Source organism: Catharus ustulatus, chromosome 1 (assembly GCF_009819885.2).
Source record: "Catharus ustulatus isolate bCatUst1 chromosome 1, bCatUst1.pri.v2, whole genome shotgun sequence".
In the NCBI taxonomy this organism is placed as follows: domain Eukaryota; kingdom Metazoa; phylum Chordata; class Aves; order Passeriformes; family Turdidae; genus Catharus; species Catharus ustulatus.
In genome coordinates, this window is record NC_046221.1 from 108,411,994 (window position 1) to 108,432,063 (window position 20,070).

Consider the following 20,070-nt stretch of genomic DNA (forward strand, 5'->3'; position numbering starts at 1 on the left):
TTTTTGAAACACTGGATGTGTCCATGCATATTTCAATGGATAGATCACAGAACACAACTTTTTATGGTCCTGTAATTATTACAAAGAAGCGTGCTTGGCTGGCATACCTAGCCTCTCATGCTGGTTGTGTGGAATATGATGTTAGAGATTTGGATTTTGTTTCCTAACACTAGGGTTTTAAAATGAGTAAGAGCACATTCTGCAACAGGCTGAAGTGTTACAAGGTTTATCCAAGAATCATCATTCTTCTCAGGACTGGGGTTGTATTTCCAGAGTTTTTAGGTACCTCTGTTCAATTTATAGCAATGGCCCGTACCTGCCAGCTACACTTTAAAAGAGATGCTTTCCAGATGCAGGGTAAACCTCTCTCTGTGTCTTCAGATCTGAATTTTAGAGTGGTTTTGAACTGGGAGTTGACAAGCTGTGAGTCATGCTGTCCAAGCTGGATCTGTTTGATTTTGAGCTTCTCAAAATATATCAGATTGACTGAAACATTTATATAGATACTACCCTCATTCTAGGCAGCTTAGCGGGATCATTTAAGAGCTGAAATACTGTGCAGTCAGCCACATCCTTGAATTGGGTTTCCCATAAAGTTTTGGAAGTATTGAGCAGTTGCTCTGCTTGTAATGTCTCCTTGAAACTCCTGGGTGAGCAAATGTCCCATGGTTCCAGCAGATGGCTCAGCAAGCCATTGCTGACTCATTCCACCTTTTTGCTGCTTTGTTGCTGCAACAAAGGCGATTCCCAGCATATTCAGACACTGGTTGGTCCTTTGTAGAAAGAGGAACCATCCAAACACCACAGAAGGTAAGTACAGCAATTCTCAGGAGCTTTAATGGTGAAACTTTTCCACTGGCAGTAATGACCAGAGCTCTAGAAATGGAGCAGTTTCACGATTCTTTGAGAAACTTCCCCACCAGTGATTCTAGTATTGGTGTCGTTAACATCTTCAACAGAAGGAATTACATCCCCGTTATAGCAGCCATGCATCTCAAGAACAAGAGCACCATCACCCCTCCCATAGCAGCAGCAGGCACAGAGGGAAAGGCAGGGAATGCCCAGGGGGGCAAGACCAAGTTCTACCAGCACAACACCATCTCCTCTTCAGAGCAGGGCATCTTTCAGGCTCTGTGTTTGTGCAAGTGCATTTTTAAGCATACAATCCACCTCTTTTTCACATAGTGGCACAGCATATCTTATTCCACTCTGGTGAGCTGCATCCAGCTCCAAGGATACCAGCAAAGGCTGAGAGAATTTGGTTTGTTCAGCCTGGAGAAGAGCAGGCTTCAGGGTGACCTAATTGCAACCCTCCATTACCTGAAGGGAGCCTACAAGAAAGATGGAGATGGACTTTTTTACAAGGGATTGTAGTGACAGGAGAAGAAGGATTAACACTGAGAAAGAACTGATTTAGATAAGATATTAGGAAGAATTTTTCACTTTGAGAGTGGTGAGGCACTGGAACAAGTTGCCCAGAGAAGCTGTGGATGTCCCATCCCTGAAGTATTCAAGGCCAGGCTGGATGGGGCTCTGAGCAACCTGGTCTATTGAAAGGTGTCCCAGCCCATGGCAGGGGCGTGGAATGAGATGATCTTTAAGGTCCCTTCCAACCCAAACCATTCTGTGATTCTATGACCTTGCTATTGGCTGGATCAACACTGGGTCACACAATAAACACTCACTGGAGGTAGCTCAGTGTTTACTAGATTTAATCTAGAAAAGAGGCTTAGTTGGAGGCACACAGATGCCAAGAGATATTAAATTAAACAAAAATTTATCATGTATGTAATTATTTATTGAGCTGAGATCCATACAAGGTAAACAAATGTTTACACTATCATACAGTAAGCATTTCCAGGGCTTAATAAAAATGATTGTCACTCACTGTGCTTCACCAAAAAAAATCATTTTAATGAATAAATAATTTGATGAAATCAAAAAATATTTACAATATAAACAAATGAAAAAGCTTTGGATATATTAATCTGAGCATCCTGTCTTTTGCATTTTCTAACTGCATTTCTATCAAGATTCTCTCTCTGAAATGGTACAAAGTGGATAGAAATTACAACTCAACAAAGTTATCATGATTTGGTACATGTCTTTCTGTTAGTTCAGATAAGCTACATATGATTCCTTTATTATGCACGTGTTAGAATACAAATATAACTAAAATCATATATTATCAAAATGCCAGACAGCATTCTCCACAGAACAGAAATGTACACTAGGCTGTGACAATAAATGAGAATCACAGGCAACGAAATGAAACAGAAAAAGTACAAATTCCTTCATAAGAATATAATTGTGCTCTCTTATTTACCAGAGGACTATGCTGCTTCACCACATCAATGGCTGAGTATGAGCACGGTGTTCAAGGACTGCCACGTGGTTGGTGCAGGCTCACAGGGGTGCCAAGCAGCGGCTTCAGAGTGGGAACTGGGCAGTGCAAGCGCTTTTATAAACATCTTCTGGGGCTCTTAAAAAGAGCCAATTATACAAAGCAGTAGAAGCATAACACTGAGAAGTCTTCATCTCATTTACACAGACATCATGAAGTGACTTGCTTTGTTTGTGGTAGTGAAAGGAGGAGCTTTGTCTGTGCTGTCTAGACAATCAGCCAGAATTCAAGTATTCTAAAGCCACTTCGTAGCAGAATTTGTATTGATCCTAAAAAATCAAAAGAAAACCACAAAGTCAGTTATTGAAGAAACTTAATTAAAGGCGTCAATATTTCTCTCCTGTTAAAATTATTTACTATCAGCTGTTGTCAGTGGGAACCAGTTTGCAAATCCAATTTATGTTCAGATAAGAAAATCATTATATTAACCAGACAATAGACACTATACGTAGTAACTTACGGTACTGCTCATGTTAGATGAATATTTAGCTGCTCTAATACACTTATATGAGAAAAACTGACTGCATGTAAGCAAATTGACTTGCAACCCTTCTGTCATCTGTCAAAATGCTCATGTAGCACTTTATGAGAATTGGAGTTATTGAAGTTCTTTCCTGGAAATGTTTATCTTAAAATAGACCAGTGTTTAATACTTCCCAGATGGCAACTTTTATTTTAATGTCATTCAGGCTCTTGCTGTATTTCAGGGCAAGAGTTGCTTACTTACTGTTGGTTGTCTGTCTGCAGCCCAGACCCAACCCACAAGACTGTGCAATAGCCTTGTGAGATGGGGCCTGAGCTTAATTATTTGGATTAATTCCAGGTAATTTTTAGCAACTGACAGTGATGCTCAAATTAGGCTCTTAACAGTTCTCCTGTTACCCAGGCCAAGTTTTCAGGTGCCAGCCCTGTGCTTCAAACACAGCCCTGCTGGTTTTGTTTGTAACTGCTTGGAAACAGAGCAAGTCCAAAGGAAATTCCCTTCCTGAGGGATATAAACTCATCTATGGGGACAAAGGGTCATGACTCAGCCCCTTTCACATCTTTAGTGGAATGGAGAGGATAGATTGTTTTTGACTGACCTTGGACTACTCTGAAACTTTTAAATGGTGCAGTCACTGATGACCTCCCAGTTTTATGTGCTTGCACACCCCTCTCCCGTTCCCATTCTTGATACCTGCAACACTTAAAAATACTACACATATTTAAATGAAAACAAAGCTGAAAGAAATACTAAGTGCAGGTTCCTTGAATCTAAGGGCTCTGGCTTCTGAAAATTCAACTTGGAAACACCTGCCAGTGTCATTACTATTTCTGTTACTGAAATGTCTCTGAAATGCCTCTTTGCTTATACATCTTTTTCAATTAATAAAGGACAACTAAGCACATATTGCCATTTAGGAACAACAACAGATTTAACAAGCTGACAGCACTGAGCCTTGCCCAACATCACGAGTAGTAAGATCTTCAGATATATTCTCTTTTCACTGAAGCAAACATTTTAAAGGATTACATCTTTTGGCCTCTACTTGTGATTTTGGGTCACATTTTAGCTGAGAAGAGAGTCCACTTAATATGCAAAAGACCATATCCTATTAATAAAATCAAAAAGCTACTAACAAGCATGGACCATTTTAAAGTTATTTTGTTGAGAAATGTCACATCATAAGAAAACAAGTCTTAGGTGCACATATAATCTAAGTGATGAGTGAGTTCTATGTGAGGGTTTAAAGTCCTGCAAGTTTCCATAAACTGCTTGTGTCTTCTTCAGAATGAGAAAAGAATAAAAAGAAGAAGAAAGGAAAGAACAGAGTATTATGTAAATTCCTTTTCTGCTTTTATTGCATATATGTTTCTAAATAAATGGAAATTGTTCTATAACTACATAACAGATCAAAACAAGAGATCAGCCACTCATCCATTTCCACTCTTCCATGCTCATTTTATGCTGATTTACTGATCTGGCAGAATAACTGTCATTTTCAGTAAACTGAATACCTGTCTTAAAGAGCAGACATATCTTACTTCCCACTGTGTTCACTCACTAGTGTCCTTTGTACATTTTTATTATTCACTTGATGGTGAATATTAAAAGTCTCTTTATCTAGCTTCAGAGAGGTTATATTTAAATTTATTTTCTAGGACACCTGTGGGTAGGCCAAATAACATTTATCACCAAATGCTTTGGGCATTCCATAATAGATATTTTGCAGTATCATGTGTTGCCTTTGTATGATAGCTGAGAAAATTCACAGATTTTCATACTGTAGGGATGTGGCATTCAGATTTTTACACCTGGAGGAAAACCAAAGGTTTCAGTGAAATTAAGAGATTAATCTCTAAGTATGGATGGTAAAGAGTGCCTTTTATCTAGTCAGAAAGTGCATGACATGTATTGATAAAGCAGTCTTAGAACTATTTTTTGTGAAATAATGTAGTAATTTTGTGCATTTAATCTTTTACCATAAAATTTTACAAGGTAGATTAATATTACTTCTTTTTCCAATAGTGAAACTGAGGCAAAGACACAGTAATATAAGAAAGGTCATAAAGGATAAAGTCAGTAACAAGATCAGGAAAAGAACTCAAGTCCAATTCCCTTTACCATGAAGCAATCTACATGGAAATTGAAACCTGGCTAATTCAAATATTTGTTTCTATGAGGTGGCAGACCACAAGTGAAGAGATGTCATTCTAACTCTGCTCAGTCAGTGCATTATGTGATAATGGGAAAAAAATCCTGGCTGTCCCTTGCCTTTATTCCCTCTGTCTGTTAAAATAAGGAAAACAGTACTGATCTCCTTCACAAGCTTTGAAATTTCCTAAAAGGTACTTTTATATCTAAAATAATACATTTAGATTTTTTGATTAAAAAAATTCTCTGCTGAAAAATGGAGACAACTGCCTGAAAAGTCTATACCTGGAGAATTGTCACCAATGGGAATTTATAGAGAGCATTTTCTTTAACTGTACATCTACACTGGTAATTTTCTTTATATTTCTATAAAATAAATGAAGAGATCAGTGAGTTCTGTGGACTTAAGCTCTAGGAGAATGGAGAACAGCAGGCATGCCAAATCCCTGTCTAAACTGTACTACATGAGTAGTAGGACATTTTTCTTAATATTTAAGAAATAAAAATGTATGGTTCTCAGCACGATGGCTCTCCTCCTGAGAATATAAACTAGAGGAAAAGAAGCCAGCCAAGGTGCTCCCTCCCAGCACTGTGGAAGTTTGATAGTTTCTCACTGATATAGGACTCACAGTTCCACACTGCTGGCTCATGGCCCTGTGATGCTGCTGGTGAACTCTCCCCTTGCTTTGCACAGCTGACAACATCTGGCCTTTTGCCATGTGCCTGGCCAGAGCTGGGCCTAGGGGAAGGTTTGGGACTTCAGAGGCAGTCTAGGAGAGAGCACTGTGATGGGGGATGTGGTGGGAGCCACTCTCCCTCAGGAGAGAGGAGGCACAGCCATGCATGTGGTGGGGAGGGGGATATCCCTCCCTGCCTGCCTCCACCTGTGTGAAAGCCTCGCTCCTTCTGCCTGTGCTCCAGTGTGTGTCACACTCAGCTCATCTGAGGGGGTCCTCCCCTAAAACTGCAGCAGGTTGGACCAGCTCTGTGAGATGTCTCCTGCCTCACCCTGGGCATGCTATAGAAAAGTTGCTGAAATGCCCCCGACTTGTTTAACTAGAGCTTGCAAAATTGGCTCAGATTGGGTTAACATCCCTGAAAGTGCCCAGATGCTGCTTCCTCCTGCCTGGGATATTAAATCAAATGCAGCTGACTCTTAAGCAGCCACCTCTGCAGCAGGATGTTGTAAAAGTGTCTTTTATAGCTCCGGCTTCAGAACAGGGCATCATGCTACACCCATCTCCAAGTACAAAACTACACACTGGAGTGTAAGAACCTGCTGGTTTAAGCTGTTCTGCAGCTCTTCTGGCACAGCAGCTGGCACTTCAGCAGTTCTCCATTTAGGAAAAAAGCTCATAAAACACTCTCTAGGAAAATAATTGCACATGGCCCCTTGTTTCTGAACTTCTTTAATCTTTCTATGAGATAGAGCAACCATAATTAAATGCAATATTCTGGATGTCAAACTGAAATTCATGGCTTTGATAAATATTAGGCGATTAAGCTATTTATAAAATATATAATTTGAAAATCTGGCATTTAATTTTACATAACTATTATTTCTACCATGCAAGGGCTGCTCTCCACTTGGTTCAGCTTGCTAGAAAAGAAAATTAATAAGGATGTTCATCTGAAAGTTTAAAACTCTTAAAAAATTCAAACGAACAGAGACAAAGTCTCCTTGGGAAGAAAGCAGTGTAAAAATACTCTTACAAGTGAAGTGACTTCATTATCCCCTTTGAAAATGACTTGCTTGCTTTGTGAACAACTCCCACTGCAAATCCTGGAAATCTTACTGACTCTTCTGAGAAAAAGAACATTTTCTATTTAATGGTGCAGTTAAAAAGCTCATACCAGAAGGTCCACCATGTTAGGCTTATTATTCCTCAGTGTCTTCACAGCATGGAATACGTCAACAGCCCTCTGATGTCGAAGCATTTCACAAACAATACTGATTGCACAAAATGTCCCACTGCGGCCACCTCCATTCCTGCGGTGAAAGTGATAAAATGGCTCAGTTACAATGGACTCTGTGTCACAAGTTTGTACAGCAACAGGGATGGCTCCAGAAGGCATGAGCTCCAGCAGGGAGAAACCACAGAACATTCTGGCCCCAAAGGCTGCTGAACTCCAGGCAAAACATGATTTTTAATTGGAATTAGCATGCTGAAAGATCTCAAAGCTATGATTCAGAAGTCAGCAGGCTGACAGCCTGGAGGGAATTGAATGGCTGAGTTTTGCACCAACCTTCAGGGATCACTGGAGACAGCACAAAGAGGATGCTAAAATAAGGATAGAGTACCTTTAGTTTCAGTTCAACACTGCTTTGCATTGTAAACACGCATGGCTGCAATGAGCATCAGGCCTGGAAATGCCCCAGAGAAAGCAAATCTTTGAGTTCTTTTATTCCAGATTCTGGTGCTTTCCTCCTGGACACAAAGGTATTTCAGAGGAGCCATTAAAGCACCAGAAGTCTCATTTGTGGGAGTCCTGGTGGCTGCACTTGGCATGGCACTGGGTGGTGCTGCCATGTCACCCTGGCTGATGATCTCAGCTCCTGGAAGCAGGAAGAGGGGTTGGCTGCCCGGCAAGGACTGCTTATAAAGGCAGATGTATTCCCCCTCCACCCACAGTTATCAGAGGATGAGAACCCGAAGCGAATTGCTAACAAAGAAGCCAGGCACAAATGTTCATATACGTGATCAAATGCAGTATTTAATAATACTTTATCCCTGTTTTTTTTTTTAATCTTCAAGAGAATCTCATTCTTTCTGGAAACCCCATTATTTCTACACTTATTCTAATCAGAATCTCTAGGCTGTGCTTCGCTGAAAATAATAAACCTTTATAATTACCAGAGTGCAGACTAGTTAGGTAGCAGGTCTTTCAAACAAGCTTTGCAAATGGTTGATTTTCAAAGGAAGATACAACGTCGCACATCTGTCACATCCAGGCACTATGAAAAGAATGCTCTCTGCTGCCAAAACAGTGCCTGATATTGTGGGACTGTTTGAGAATTTTAATTAAAATAAAGTCATTTAAAAGGATTATATTAGAGCTTTTTCTTTCTTTACTGCCTGGAAGTGACGCATGTGTGATGTTGTACAACTATTTAATATCATCAGCCACCTCAGAGATAACAGTAATTTGCACTTCAAAAGGGTCTTTTCAGCTAAAGATCTCAAAACATTAATTAATCACACTGCACAATGCTCCTTTGATGAGAGTATTATTATCCCCATACTACAGATGGGAAACTGAAGAGCAATGACTTGTTCAAGGTCAGTGACAGTGGGAATTATTAATATACTCTTAGATTTTCCTCCATCATTCTGACACAGGGTCCCAACTCCTGAACATGGTTTTCCTGTTAGCAAGTCCCTTCTCCATCATGGCAACATCTTTCAACACAATACAACTTCAACTGCTGAAGACTCAGCCCCGAAAGATCAGCTACTTCTGAGGGCAAAAGCATGCACAGGTATTAAACTGTATCAAAAGAAGGATGGTGGCAGAGAGGATGAGAGTTGGCATCAGTGGAGCATGAAGTCACAGGAGGACAAAAATATATGCCGTTATTAGAGAAAGGTAAGGCAATTACAGGATCATCATAACTGGTCTATCACACCACTTTTACTCCTGTGCTTTATGCCTGGAAAATGAATCACCTCTCCAAAACTACTTATTTCTATGGTCCTTATCTGCAGAAATAAAAGGTACATTGTTCTGAAGGCACATTTTTGATTTACTGTGAATAAATATGCAACTTTCCCATTTGCAAGAGTCGCTGGACATTTTTATATAAAACAAGTTAACTCGAACCCATCATCTTTTCATAGGGCTCTTACAAAGGACAGATGGGGAAACTCATGAATCTACATTAAAATTACACAATACCCCTTGCATTCAAAGCTTTTAAATGAGCAGTTGTATTATTTATTCAGTTCCAGATTAGATAGATGCCTCTTCACCTCGTCACAAATCTTTTAAAGCCTGGCACAAATTCCGTGACACAATTCCCGTAGTTCTCTCTTCCGTTTGCAGTACTTACAAGCAATGTACAACTGTGCGTCCCTCTCCCCCGTTGTATTCCTCCTGCCACTTATCCACCTGACGGATGAGCTTCAGGAAGGAGCGTTTAGAAACAGGAGTGTCCCTGTACATGGGCCATCCCAGGAACTGGAACTGCTGCACCATCCGATAGCCGTCCTGGGGCTGTAGAAGTAACAGCATTTTTTTGGCATGTCATTTAGGTATTTGCATCACTGAGGGAAGCAGATGATTGCTGACAAACTGCTAATGTAATTTCAATTGCCCTTGAGGATTTATGACTTTTAATTTCTAATGGAGATACTAGAACAAGAGTTTTTAAACAGACTGCTATACAATGGGTTAAAACATAGCAATAGTACATCTGCATGACCCAGCAAATAATTAATTAATATGACAGGAGAAACTTGGTAGGAAAGACAGAGCTGCAACATAACTTCAGTTATATACTGTTTTCATATATAATCTTCAGTATAGAAGCTTCTTCTTCTTTTAAGAATGTTTATGTGTTTCTGTCCTTTTTCTTACAAGAAAGGTCAAAACCTCTCCAGATATTCTGAAGCACAAAACATTAAAAAAACCAAACGGAACCCTCAGATGTTCCTGGCTCATAAAAAGTATCTAACTACATTTTATTTTATTGTGTTCTACTGCAGTAGTCTGAACCCCTCTGGTGAAACGTTACTGAACAGTTGCTTTATGGTGATTTAAAATAAAAAAAGGAGCACAGAACAAGTGATAGTGGCAGGAAACTACAGTCCTTTGAAAAGGGCATAATAAACATGCACATGAAAACTGGTTTTGTAGTCTACAGTTTGCCACTTCCGTGCAAAGTGAGGGCATTTTAGTGCCACTCTTAAAATGAACACACAGAGAAACATTGACATTATATTTTATTCTCTAGAGCAAGAGTTGATAGAGAGGATGTAAGATACACTGGATGCGGCATTAGATGTGTTCTCCAATTGGTTTTGCATGCTTTATGTCAGTCTGGAAGCTACTGATTTCCTGTCCAGTTTCTTTCAGCTGATGGCCCCTCTTCCCAAAGCAAATCAGCCAGACCCAGTGCCTGCTGAAGGTCACATTAATACTGCTGTAGGCTGTGCTTTTATATTGCCACATTTCCTGCAAATGCCAGGCCTTCAGAGTATTAAAAAATTATTTGAAGCTTCACAATCTGCTTCCCTGTTTGGATAGTAACATATTTTTGGTGTCTTTCCCTGTCCAGTGAGCTACCAGGTCCCAGGGAAGTTCTTGATTTTTTTCTGAAGGGAGTGCTGCTTATTCCTAACTACAGCTTTTTGGTAGTTGATATGAGTCCATTGCAAAGGCTCCCTGGATTGGAACAGATATTTCGTCTGTGGTGGAATCTTTTTCCACTCAGCTTGAAAGACATGCCTTGTTTAATCTTCTCTCAACTTTATGAGAGCATAAAAGCTGGATACAGGAACAACCTGCTTGCCCTTCTGAGGTGGTTACATATGTTATGAAGTGTGGTTAGTGGGACAGGATCTTCACTAAGAGGCTGAGATTGCTGTTGAAAAACATGACTAGTATTGGTGCACAGCTTTCTTCACGTGACACAGGATACAAATATACAGGATGGCTAATTTCAAACTATTGAAAACAGCACTGATTTCAGCATTTTTTGGTTATAATAGAATCTGAATTCTGCATTTATTTCACTTGCATTTAACTTGAGATAGGTATTAAAATATTTTTTACTTATATTATACATAGAAGGCTTTTTTCCTCTCCGTATTTGTGGTGTGACTCAGTATTGCACCATTGCTTTCAAATAAATAAGCTGAAAAATGAAAATGGTTCTGTGTGAGTTTAGTTTTCAGTTTTATCATTTGAGTAGACTCAACTCATCTACTGCAACAAATTTGTTTTGCAAATAAGGTCCTTACTCTGGCTGCATTATAAATTCGGAATATCCGGCTGATGATGTCTTCTTCTAAGTCAGCTGATACAAACTCCACCTGAATAGGACCATGCCGGTGAACTCCATTTTCTGGCCAGTACTGAGGACACAGCTGTAGGAGACCATGGGCAAAAAAGAACACAGTTAATCACCCTGGGTTTCATGCTGCCTCAACATACTTTTCTGTATTTTAATTTGTCATGCATGTACTACTGGAATTCTTGCACACTATCTTTATAAAATACACGATGCACCAAGCTCAGTTTCGAGCACTCTGTTTTCATAATGCCTTTTCATGTACCTAACATGCTGTTTCTTGCTGCTGTACTTGCAGTGTCTGGTGTTTGGAGTAAAACACTTCTCACACTCAACATTAGCTCTGTACACTGTGTTATGTTAATACAATGTATTATGATGAGACAGGGAGAGGCTGACAAATAGTGCCATATCTAGGAGACAGTGCAGGCTAAAGACCAAAGGCCTGGCCTCTCCAACTGTCATGAATAGTAGCTGATAATTCAAACTGCATTAGAATGTGTGATTTATACTAGGAAGGGGACATAATTCTCAAAACTCAGGATTTAATTTTCACATGCATAGCACCCGTGACCGATGATACTGGCTAATATCAGCATTGCTTTAAACTTTCAATAATTGCTTAATTTCATCTTATTAGTGACACCTGAAAATATTAATTACGCTTTCTTCAGTTCTCAGAAAAAATTACTTCTAGGTATCTAAAGATCAGAAAGTAAAATTACTATTATCTTGCATGGTTTTAGTGTCTAATAATATGACAAAGGCTTAATCCAGGAACCAATTACCATCTGTGTTAATACTTTAAAGATTGAATCAACACTTTGCAAGAAGGTTTTTGAAGTTAGAATCTGCCTATTTTTTTTCATGAAAATCCTCATGATTTTTTTTTTTTTTGCCAGGGATATTTAGAGCAGTTCGAGCATGTAGCTTTTGTAAGCATTCACCAAAACTAAATATGAACTCATGAAATTTTGTTTGCTTGCAGAAGCTTTGATGTCATATTTGGAACTTTTTATTTCATTCAGTAAAACAGCTGTGGTCTTCATTCTGCTGCATTGCTGTTGGTGATCCAGAGCTGAGCTGACAAATCACATTTACTCCAGATGTTGTTTTGCATTTCTTATAATACTTAGTCCTCAACAAAGCTGTTTAGAGATGACTGCATTTTAGGAAAACATAATCATTTACTACACCAATTAAAAAAGATAACAGGCTCTGATTTGCAGGAGATCACTTTAACAAGTTAAACCCAGAAATTTAAAGTAGTATAATGAAAATATATTTTCTTTTTTTTAACCCTCCCTATGATTTGGCCTGCTGAAACAACTGCTTTCCAAATATTGTCTAAATCCTGTACAAATTTTTATTATGAAATATGCTGGTGTACAGGATAGAAAAATGCAACGCATACAACTGTTGCAAATGCCAGTGCTCAGATCATTTAACATGTGCACAGTTTAGTACACATCTTTCAAATACACAGGAATACAGTTCTAACAGATCTCTGAAAAATGCTTAAATGATAATAAGTAGAGCTGTTTGCTGGGGCTGTTTCAGGAAGCTAAGATTTTCAAGTTCTAAAGAACCAAAAGCATTTAAGTCTGCACATTTTGCATGCAAGTGATGCTAGCGACTCTCTTCAAGTCAGAGTTACTGTGAAGGGTTGAATTTCATTTCCCAGTAGAGCATAACAATCCACATAAATGGTAATATCTAAACAGAACTGTAAACACTTCATATATACATAAATAATAATCATAACAGTAATTATTAATAAATCTGAATGTAATGCGTGTTTTTAATAAGCTTTGCCCTCTCTTCACTTCTGTTTGCTCTGAGGGTTTTAAGATTTATTCCTAATGAAAAGATTGTTACTCCCATTAAGAGGTAAAAGGTTTAACATACTGCAGAGGCAGGTGCATTAACTGCATATCCCAATGGCTTTTAAATCCTGTGAGGCTAATAAATGCTTGGAATAGCCATGCCCTATTGTAAATTCAAAACACAGCCAACAAATTAAAAAACACTCTGTTCAGCAGTCCCTAACAGTCTGTCTCCCTTGAGTCTTTCCTTATTCACTCAGAAAATAATCTTAGATTCATGAATAAAAGTTTTGTCTTTCATTTCTATTTTTCCTCCCTGTAGACAGCACAGGGCTTAGAATCAGAAATTCAGTCTTTAAAACAGTGTGTGGAATTCCTACATGCTCCTTTGAAAGAACAAAAGGAAGATCAGTATCTTTTAAAGAAAAATTCTACATGTTAAAAAGAACAGAAAACATTTTTTTAAGTATATGCAATACTGAACAAAGCTGTAAAGATTCTTCATCATTAAATGACCTGCATTCTGCTCTAAAAAAATGACAGTTGCTCTTAATCAATAATTACCAAATACTTACATATTAAGAATTCAGATTATGACCACGTTATTCCAGCAGAGGGCTGGTACAGTTTATTGAAACTAAGGAAATTATATCTTTTTAAGAACCTGTAATTGTGTAGTTGTAAGCCAGGCTCTGGAACACTTAGTGATTAATCCTAGTGATGAAACTGCCAACCAGTAGGTTCGCTTTTCCAATTTTCTGAACAACATGTACAGCATGGGTAAGTCTTTTGTAAGGTAATTACAATTCCCCTACACGTTTTGTTGCCCTCTCTTCCAAAGGACGCTTAGTCTCCAATGTTTAGTTCCTCTCTCCTAGTTTAGTTCCTATCTCCTTGCTAATGACATCATTTTGTGCAACACACAACACAGATTTTCACACTAGAACATCTATTCCCTGGTAAGGAGACCAAGGTCATTGACCTGTTTCAGGCAGGGTAATGAACAGCTGTTGGCTTCTGTTTAAGATTTTGGCCAGTGTAGCATGTTTCAGACTTGAGTCAGAATTCTACAACCATAATTCTGGGGTTTTAGTAGCCATTCCCAAAACGTGTTCTCTTAAAATAAATTAGAGGTGCATGCACTTATGTGCATGTTTGCTAACATTTTGATGGAGAAGCCGCTGATAAGTCTGATTCATTCCTTTTCCCCTATGAGTATCTGCAAGCTACAAATCAATGTTTTAGTGTGTAAGTATTTAATGTTGTTTTTACAAAACTAATTACATCCTAAGGCTGTTCTGAAATGCTGAGGCACTAGCACTCCTCTTTTGAATGAAGCATTTTTCTGGACTTACTTGTGCAGGATCCACATCATTCAACATAACTACTGAAGTGCAGTGATAATCTAGGACCAGTCTCCAGAAATCTTTGACAGTATTTGGTAAGGGATGCTGTGTAACTATAAAAGCTGATGGTTGCTTGTAGCTCTGCAAAAAAGTAACAAGATGATGAGAAAAATGGCAAGAGAGAAAAATCCATTTAGCAGAATGTCAGTCATAGCCCCAAAACTTCAGGACTGAAAGCATTATTTCTATTTTCTGTATAATTAATATATTGTTTTCAGCTCTTTCCTGAGATCTTATATGCTTCAAAGTTAATAAACTGTATTTGGGCAGGATATAACTTCTGCAGATGTTATATTTCTAAAATGTATTTCATGCCACAGGCATAGAGTAAAATCATCAGAGGTTTTTGCTTCCAATGCAACTCCTACAAGATTTTGAGCAACGGGTTTTGTTTTGAGCTGTTAATGGACAGATTAATCTTGGCTGTTTGCATTTAGCTCTAAACTTGAATGATGCCTGTAAAGGGAAATATCTAGTTATTCTTCAGAAATATTGTTGAAATTCTGGTCTATCTGACAGCAGCGAACATACCCAGGGGGTAAATTTCAGTGCTCTTTGTTTCTTTTAGTACCAGAGTATGTCACTGACTGAGCTGTTTGCTGGAACTTTTCCATTGTGGATCTCAAACCAGCATTTTCACTTATATCCTTCTGAGTGTTGGAAGCTACCATGGCCATACTGGGGCAACTGTTGGGAGGGGATGCCATTGCCTTCATGGAGGAGGGCAGGGAAGTCTCTGCATGCCTTGAACTGAAAACATTTGCACCATGACAGAGATCCAATCAGATCAGCTACTGCAGACAAATGGTGTGGCTGCCCTGTGTGGGGCCAGGATTTGGACTTTGACTTGGCAGGTGCCAAGATGATGGTGCCAGACTCTTTTTGGTGGTGTCCCATGAAAGGTCAATGACCATAAGCTAAAACACAAATTTCAACCACAAGGTGAGGAAGAATTTCTTTACACTGAGGGTGGCAGAGCACTGGAAGAGCCTGCCTAGGGAAGTCATGGAGTGTCCCTCTCTGGAGACATTCAACATGCACCTGGACACATTCCCATGTCACCTGCTCAGGGTGACCCTACTTGGCAGGGGGGTTGGACCACATGATCTTCCAACCCTCGCAAACTATGGGATTTGGTGATCCTTGTGGGTCCCTTCCAACTCCAGATATTCTATGATTCTATGATGGTTCTTTCACAGAGTCACTGAGGAGACCACAGAAAATAATTCCACTGTGTTTTGGGTACAGATGCAGACATGAAAAACTTTAGTTTTTTGTTTCAGCACATGACAACCAGCAGGTAAGGATGCTGCTCCTACATTAGGCAGCTGTTTGCTATCCTACTGGTCCTGCCTTGCTGGAAGTTTCATGCAGATGCCCAAAGGGGTGTCCATTAATCACTCAATTAGAAGCCTCAGAAGTTTTTTTTGGAAAACCAATCTCAAACTCTCATTCTAATACCGAATAACAAAAACCCATTTTTCTTGAAGTGAGCTCTGAAGGCTTACATGAGGTGATTCAGCAACATCTCAATGGATTCAAGTGGAGGGTGGGGGGAAACACTTAATCTTGCTTAACACTTAATCTTGAGATTGAGTGTTTAGAGAGATGGACAAATGTCTGCTCTTGTCCATCAGTGCAGGGATGCTGCAGAAGTCTGGCTAACGTGCTTCGGGTGGAAAGCAACCCAAACCACCTCCTCCCTTGGAGCCTTTTGCCCAAATACAGGTCTGTATGTAACCCATTGTTTCCACAGTGAAGAAGGGAAGCATCTGTAAAGCAAGTATTAAGGCCCTACTCTTTCTGAGCATTACTTAATTCACATAACAAAACAGTATTGAAGTCTCCAGGAAAGAAGACTATGTAATGGCACAGTTGCAAATCAGAGATTAAGGCAGCCCTGTTCTAATATGAAATGTCATTGACCTACTGTGAGAAGCCAGACAAGTCACTTACACTTCTGTTCTCAGTTTCTCTATGTAGATAGACACAAAGATACATTTCCCTACATTTTCACAGGAGTGTTTTGAACTTCAGCTTATTGTAGGAAAAGGCTTTGAGAACATGGAAGGAAAGAAATGAAAAAACTGCAATAAACTGTTATCACTCTAGCTTCACTTTTAAAAAAGGCCATTTACAATGTGTTCCTTCCTTACTAACCTCTGTTTTCTTGTTGTTTATGTGTTTGACAACCATAATGACTATAGTTGTAAATTGTCAAAAATAGGCTATAAATATCTACAGACTGTAAAGGCAGTTTAAGTGTCTTTTTACTGTTACTCTATTACAAGGATTAGAACTGCCACAGATGCATTCGGAAAAAAACTCCACACATACACGAACAGGAGTCATTCATTCAAACAGAAATAAATGGTAAGGCTGAAGTAATGGCTTGTGTACTATCATGTGTTGACAGACAATTATTTTTTTTGTTAATTACTGTTTAAATTATAAACAAAGGGAACTGAAATATTGCTGCAAACCTTATTATTCTATTTAACTGCCTCAATCTCTTAATAGGTAACTCTTGTTTTCCTAGGCCAGATGGTTAAAAATTCAAGCACTAGGGAGAAATCCAGACAGATTTAATTTATCAAAACTCCCTGAATTGCTCTCTGAGCATGGCTTTGGAACCTTGGCTGTGACATAACATATGTGTGATCCTAAATGTACTTGGGAGTTTAAAGATTTTGTGCCATGCTTCTGGGAAACAAAACAAGCTGGAAGGTGTTCCCTCTTATGCTGACTCCATTTTCTAGCACGCCTCAATTTGGAGGGCTGCTTATTGCCTTTTTATTATTAATGATGTGGCAGAGACTTACATCCATCAGTGCAGCATTGATGTAGTTACTGCTCTCCCCATCTATCGTGATGAGGAAAGGCAGGCATCTGTCTGGAGGCAGCACATCCATACAGCGATTCTTCTCATGATTTCGCGGCAGGAGCGCGATGCTGCAGTCCTCAACGCGCAGCGTTGGAGTCACCATATTTAAAGTCTTTCAAAGAGAGTAAACAATGCAACAGAAAAATTAACACAGCAGTGAAAGCAACCCAAAATATTTAAGAATAGATCAGCTCAGCATTCAGTTTCAGTGGGAATCAATATGCAGAGAAATGAAAACACATCACAGTCAGCAGGGTTTGGAAGTGGAGAAATCCTGGAAGCATACGATTATGAAAAATAACCTCAAAGACAGCTGCAGAGTAGCCTGCCTTCTGGAGAAAGGACAGTGGAAGGACTGAAATACTTCCCTCAAGTAAAAAGAACACTTTCCTACTACCCTACTGCATTACTTTATGATTCTACTGAGCATAACTCAGTAGAGATGACTGACATGTTATTTTTCCCTTTTTTGCAGTCTTTCCCTCCTAGACCTGTTACAAAATTCATATGGCTATAAAAACTTAAGCAGAAGTGTTTAGTATAGCTGAACTCTACAGCTTCTAGGCAATGTAAACCACTACTTACCCTAAATTCCTCTTTGATCTGGCTCGAGTTTGTTTGAGGATCTAGTTTATTCATTTCATAGTAAGCAGACCTAACTTGTGAAGCTGGAATAGTTGTGTCTCCACAAAGACAGGCTTCCAGAATAGCATCATGGATGAATACATACTGTTCCTAGTAAAGCAATTAAAATAGATAGTTACTTACATGGAGTGCACAGACCATTAGTATTTTGGTAATAAAACATAATAACTAATATGGTTGCTACTTCTCTCTTCAGTTTACTAGCACTGAAACAAGACCAGAAGCAACAACTACAGTTTAAAAAACTTTATCCCACTCATTGAGAAATGAATATGTAAAGATTGGCTTAAACTAACTACAGGTAGTTAAGGAAGTGCAGTAACACTCTGTAACAAAAGCCAGAATGTTTCTGGTTTCCTCATTCCTCTGGTCAGTTCTGTAGGTGCTATCATGAAACTAAGCCTCAACAAGATGTACTCCAGAATGAATCCTTTCCAGAGAGGAAACATTCCTGATTTTCCTTATTTTTTAAGATACAATGTGAACCTTCAGCGAAGCCTAGCTGTGCACTTGTTTGGCAGGGGTTCTTCAGGTTTGTGCAGAGATTATTTTCTGTATGTGACTGAATAAACTACTTTCTGGAGGGTGCCAACTACAAAGCTCTATCTTTAAGGGTAGAAGAGTATTTTTTTCTTGCAAAGCAGTATTCCAGTAGATGAGAAATACCTCAGTTTGCACCATGTTAACTCTCCGGGATCGAAGCTCTCTCACGCAATTGTAAATGTCTACAACACCTTCTCGTTCTGCCATATCTAGCATGATGTCAATGACAATGAAGCATCCAGTTCTGCCAGCACCAGCACTGAAGTAGAAGAAGAGCACAGTCAATGTGCAGAAGTGTATTGGAAATGTAAAAGGTGTAAGGGTTCATCTCACAGCACTTGATCAATTGGATTACTGAAATTGAGCAGGGCATTTGCAGACTCAATTTTTCAATTCTCACTTATATGTTGTATATATGTTTGTTATATATATAATTTATGTACTCTTGTTTACAATTCTTTTTTGAGTAGAGCTCCAATGGCTTCAGCAACCTGTGTGGGGAATACACAGAGAGGAGAAGCAAAAGTAGGTCTTGCGTTTAATGCAAAGCGCAACAGAGAGATTTCTGTTTTACCTACCTGCAGTGAACAACCAGAGGCCCGGCATTTGGTGGGCTCTTGGACTTGACCTGCCGTACAAATCCCAGCAGGCCCGTGGCGTGGTATGGGACACCATGGTCTGGCCAGCCCGTGAAGTGGAACTGACGTATTTCCCGAATCTCATGAGCACCTCTCTGTTGAAAAGACACGGGTTGAAATCTTCAAAAGCCTGAGCCTTGCTGAAAAGCATCCACCCCCTACCAACACAATCTGCACACACTGCTGGAGAGCTTCCTCATAGCAGGAGAGCAAGTTCAAAGGTTAGGTATCAACTGGTTTCAAAGCCTTCCAACAAAATCAAGTAAGTAAGCACTAGATTGGTCAGAAACTTTTAGCAACAAGAGAAATGCTCATCTCTATATTTAAGTACCAGGCTGCTTTGCAAACTGTGGCCTTAAGATGCATGCCATGATCACAGAACAGGTCAGCAGCAAGGCTGAACACAGAGCATAGATGACTTTTTTTCCCCCCACTGCCCTCCACAGGGGTTTTGCTGCTGACTTCAGGGAACTACAGCTTCAGCATAATTTTCCTTATCATTTGTCTCCTTCACTGGTCTGAAAGAAAAAGCTGAAAAATAGGAAACCCTTTGGCACCTTCAGTCATAGGGGCTGTGTTTGTAGCACTCCACATGCTCACCCTTCAGGTGATTTGCACAGTCTACAAGGGCATGCATAAGGTGAGACAGGTATGAATGAGAAGCAGATTGTGTAAGTTATTTCCCATATGACCATGGGGAGCAGTCTGGATTTTAGAAGTGTGTATGTTAAGTTTTATTTTCTTATTGCTTGTATTTTCCCTTTCCCCTCTAAAAATGTAGCTGCCAGTATTTTATTCTCATTAGAAATCCACAGACTGGAGGCCATCATACATAGTTCATAAACAAACAGCAAAATTACAGCATGTCTAGGCTGGACTAAATGTCAATAATATTGGTAACTGGTGGTTTACAGTTTTCTTCTTTATGTAATTCCTGTCTTGAGCTGGTTTGCATATAGAAGGTTTTATTCTCTTTGAATAATAAGTAATATAATCTTACTAATTTACTGCTATTATGCATTAGTCTGGGATTTTCAGTGGTGGAGAAATTTTGGACAAGCCAGTGCTACTGGAGA

General features: G+C 39.3%; 1 protein-coding gene across 7 annotated transcripts in view; it reads right to left on the reverse strand.

The window, feature by feature from the left end:
• Nucleotides 1-1,776: 1,776 nt before the first annotated feature.
• The window catches only part of PTPRM (protein tyrosine phosphatase receptor type M), a 447,605-nt gene continuing 429,311 nt past the window's right edge, over nucleotides 1,777-20,070 (reverse strand). For all 7 annotated transcript variants that reach the window (XM_033068182.2, XM_033068164.2, XM_033068169.2 and 4 more), the window contains 9 exons: nucleotides 18,935-19,089; nucleotides 18,480-18,615; nucleotides 17,754-17,903; nucleotides 17,107-17,280; nucleotides 14,234-14,365; nucleotides 11,003-11,128; nucleotides 9,091-9,254; nucleotides 6,894-7,029; nucleotides 1,777-2,673 (listed from right to left, as the gene is read on the reverse strand). In XM_033068182.2, the coding sequence (XP_032924073.1) occupies nucleotides 2,620-2,673; nucleotides 6,894-7,029; nucleotides 9,091-9,254; nucleotides 11,003-11,128; nucleotides 14,234-14,365; nucleotides 17,107-17,280; nucleotides 17,754-17,903; nucleotides 18,480-18,615; nucleotides 18,935-19,089 (1,227 nt within the window). In that variant the 3' untranslated portion in view covers nucleotides 1,777-2,619. The remainder of the gene's footprint in view (nucleotides 2,674-6,893; nucleotides 7,030-9,090; nucleotides 9,255-11,002; nucleotides 11,129-14,233; nucleotides 14,366-17,106; nucleotides 17,281-17,753; nucleotides 17,904-18,479; nucleotides 18,616-18,934; nucleotides 19,090-20,070) is intronic.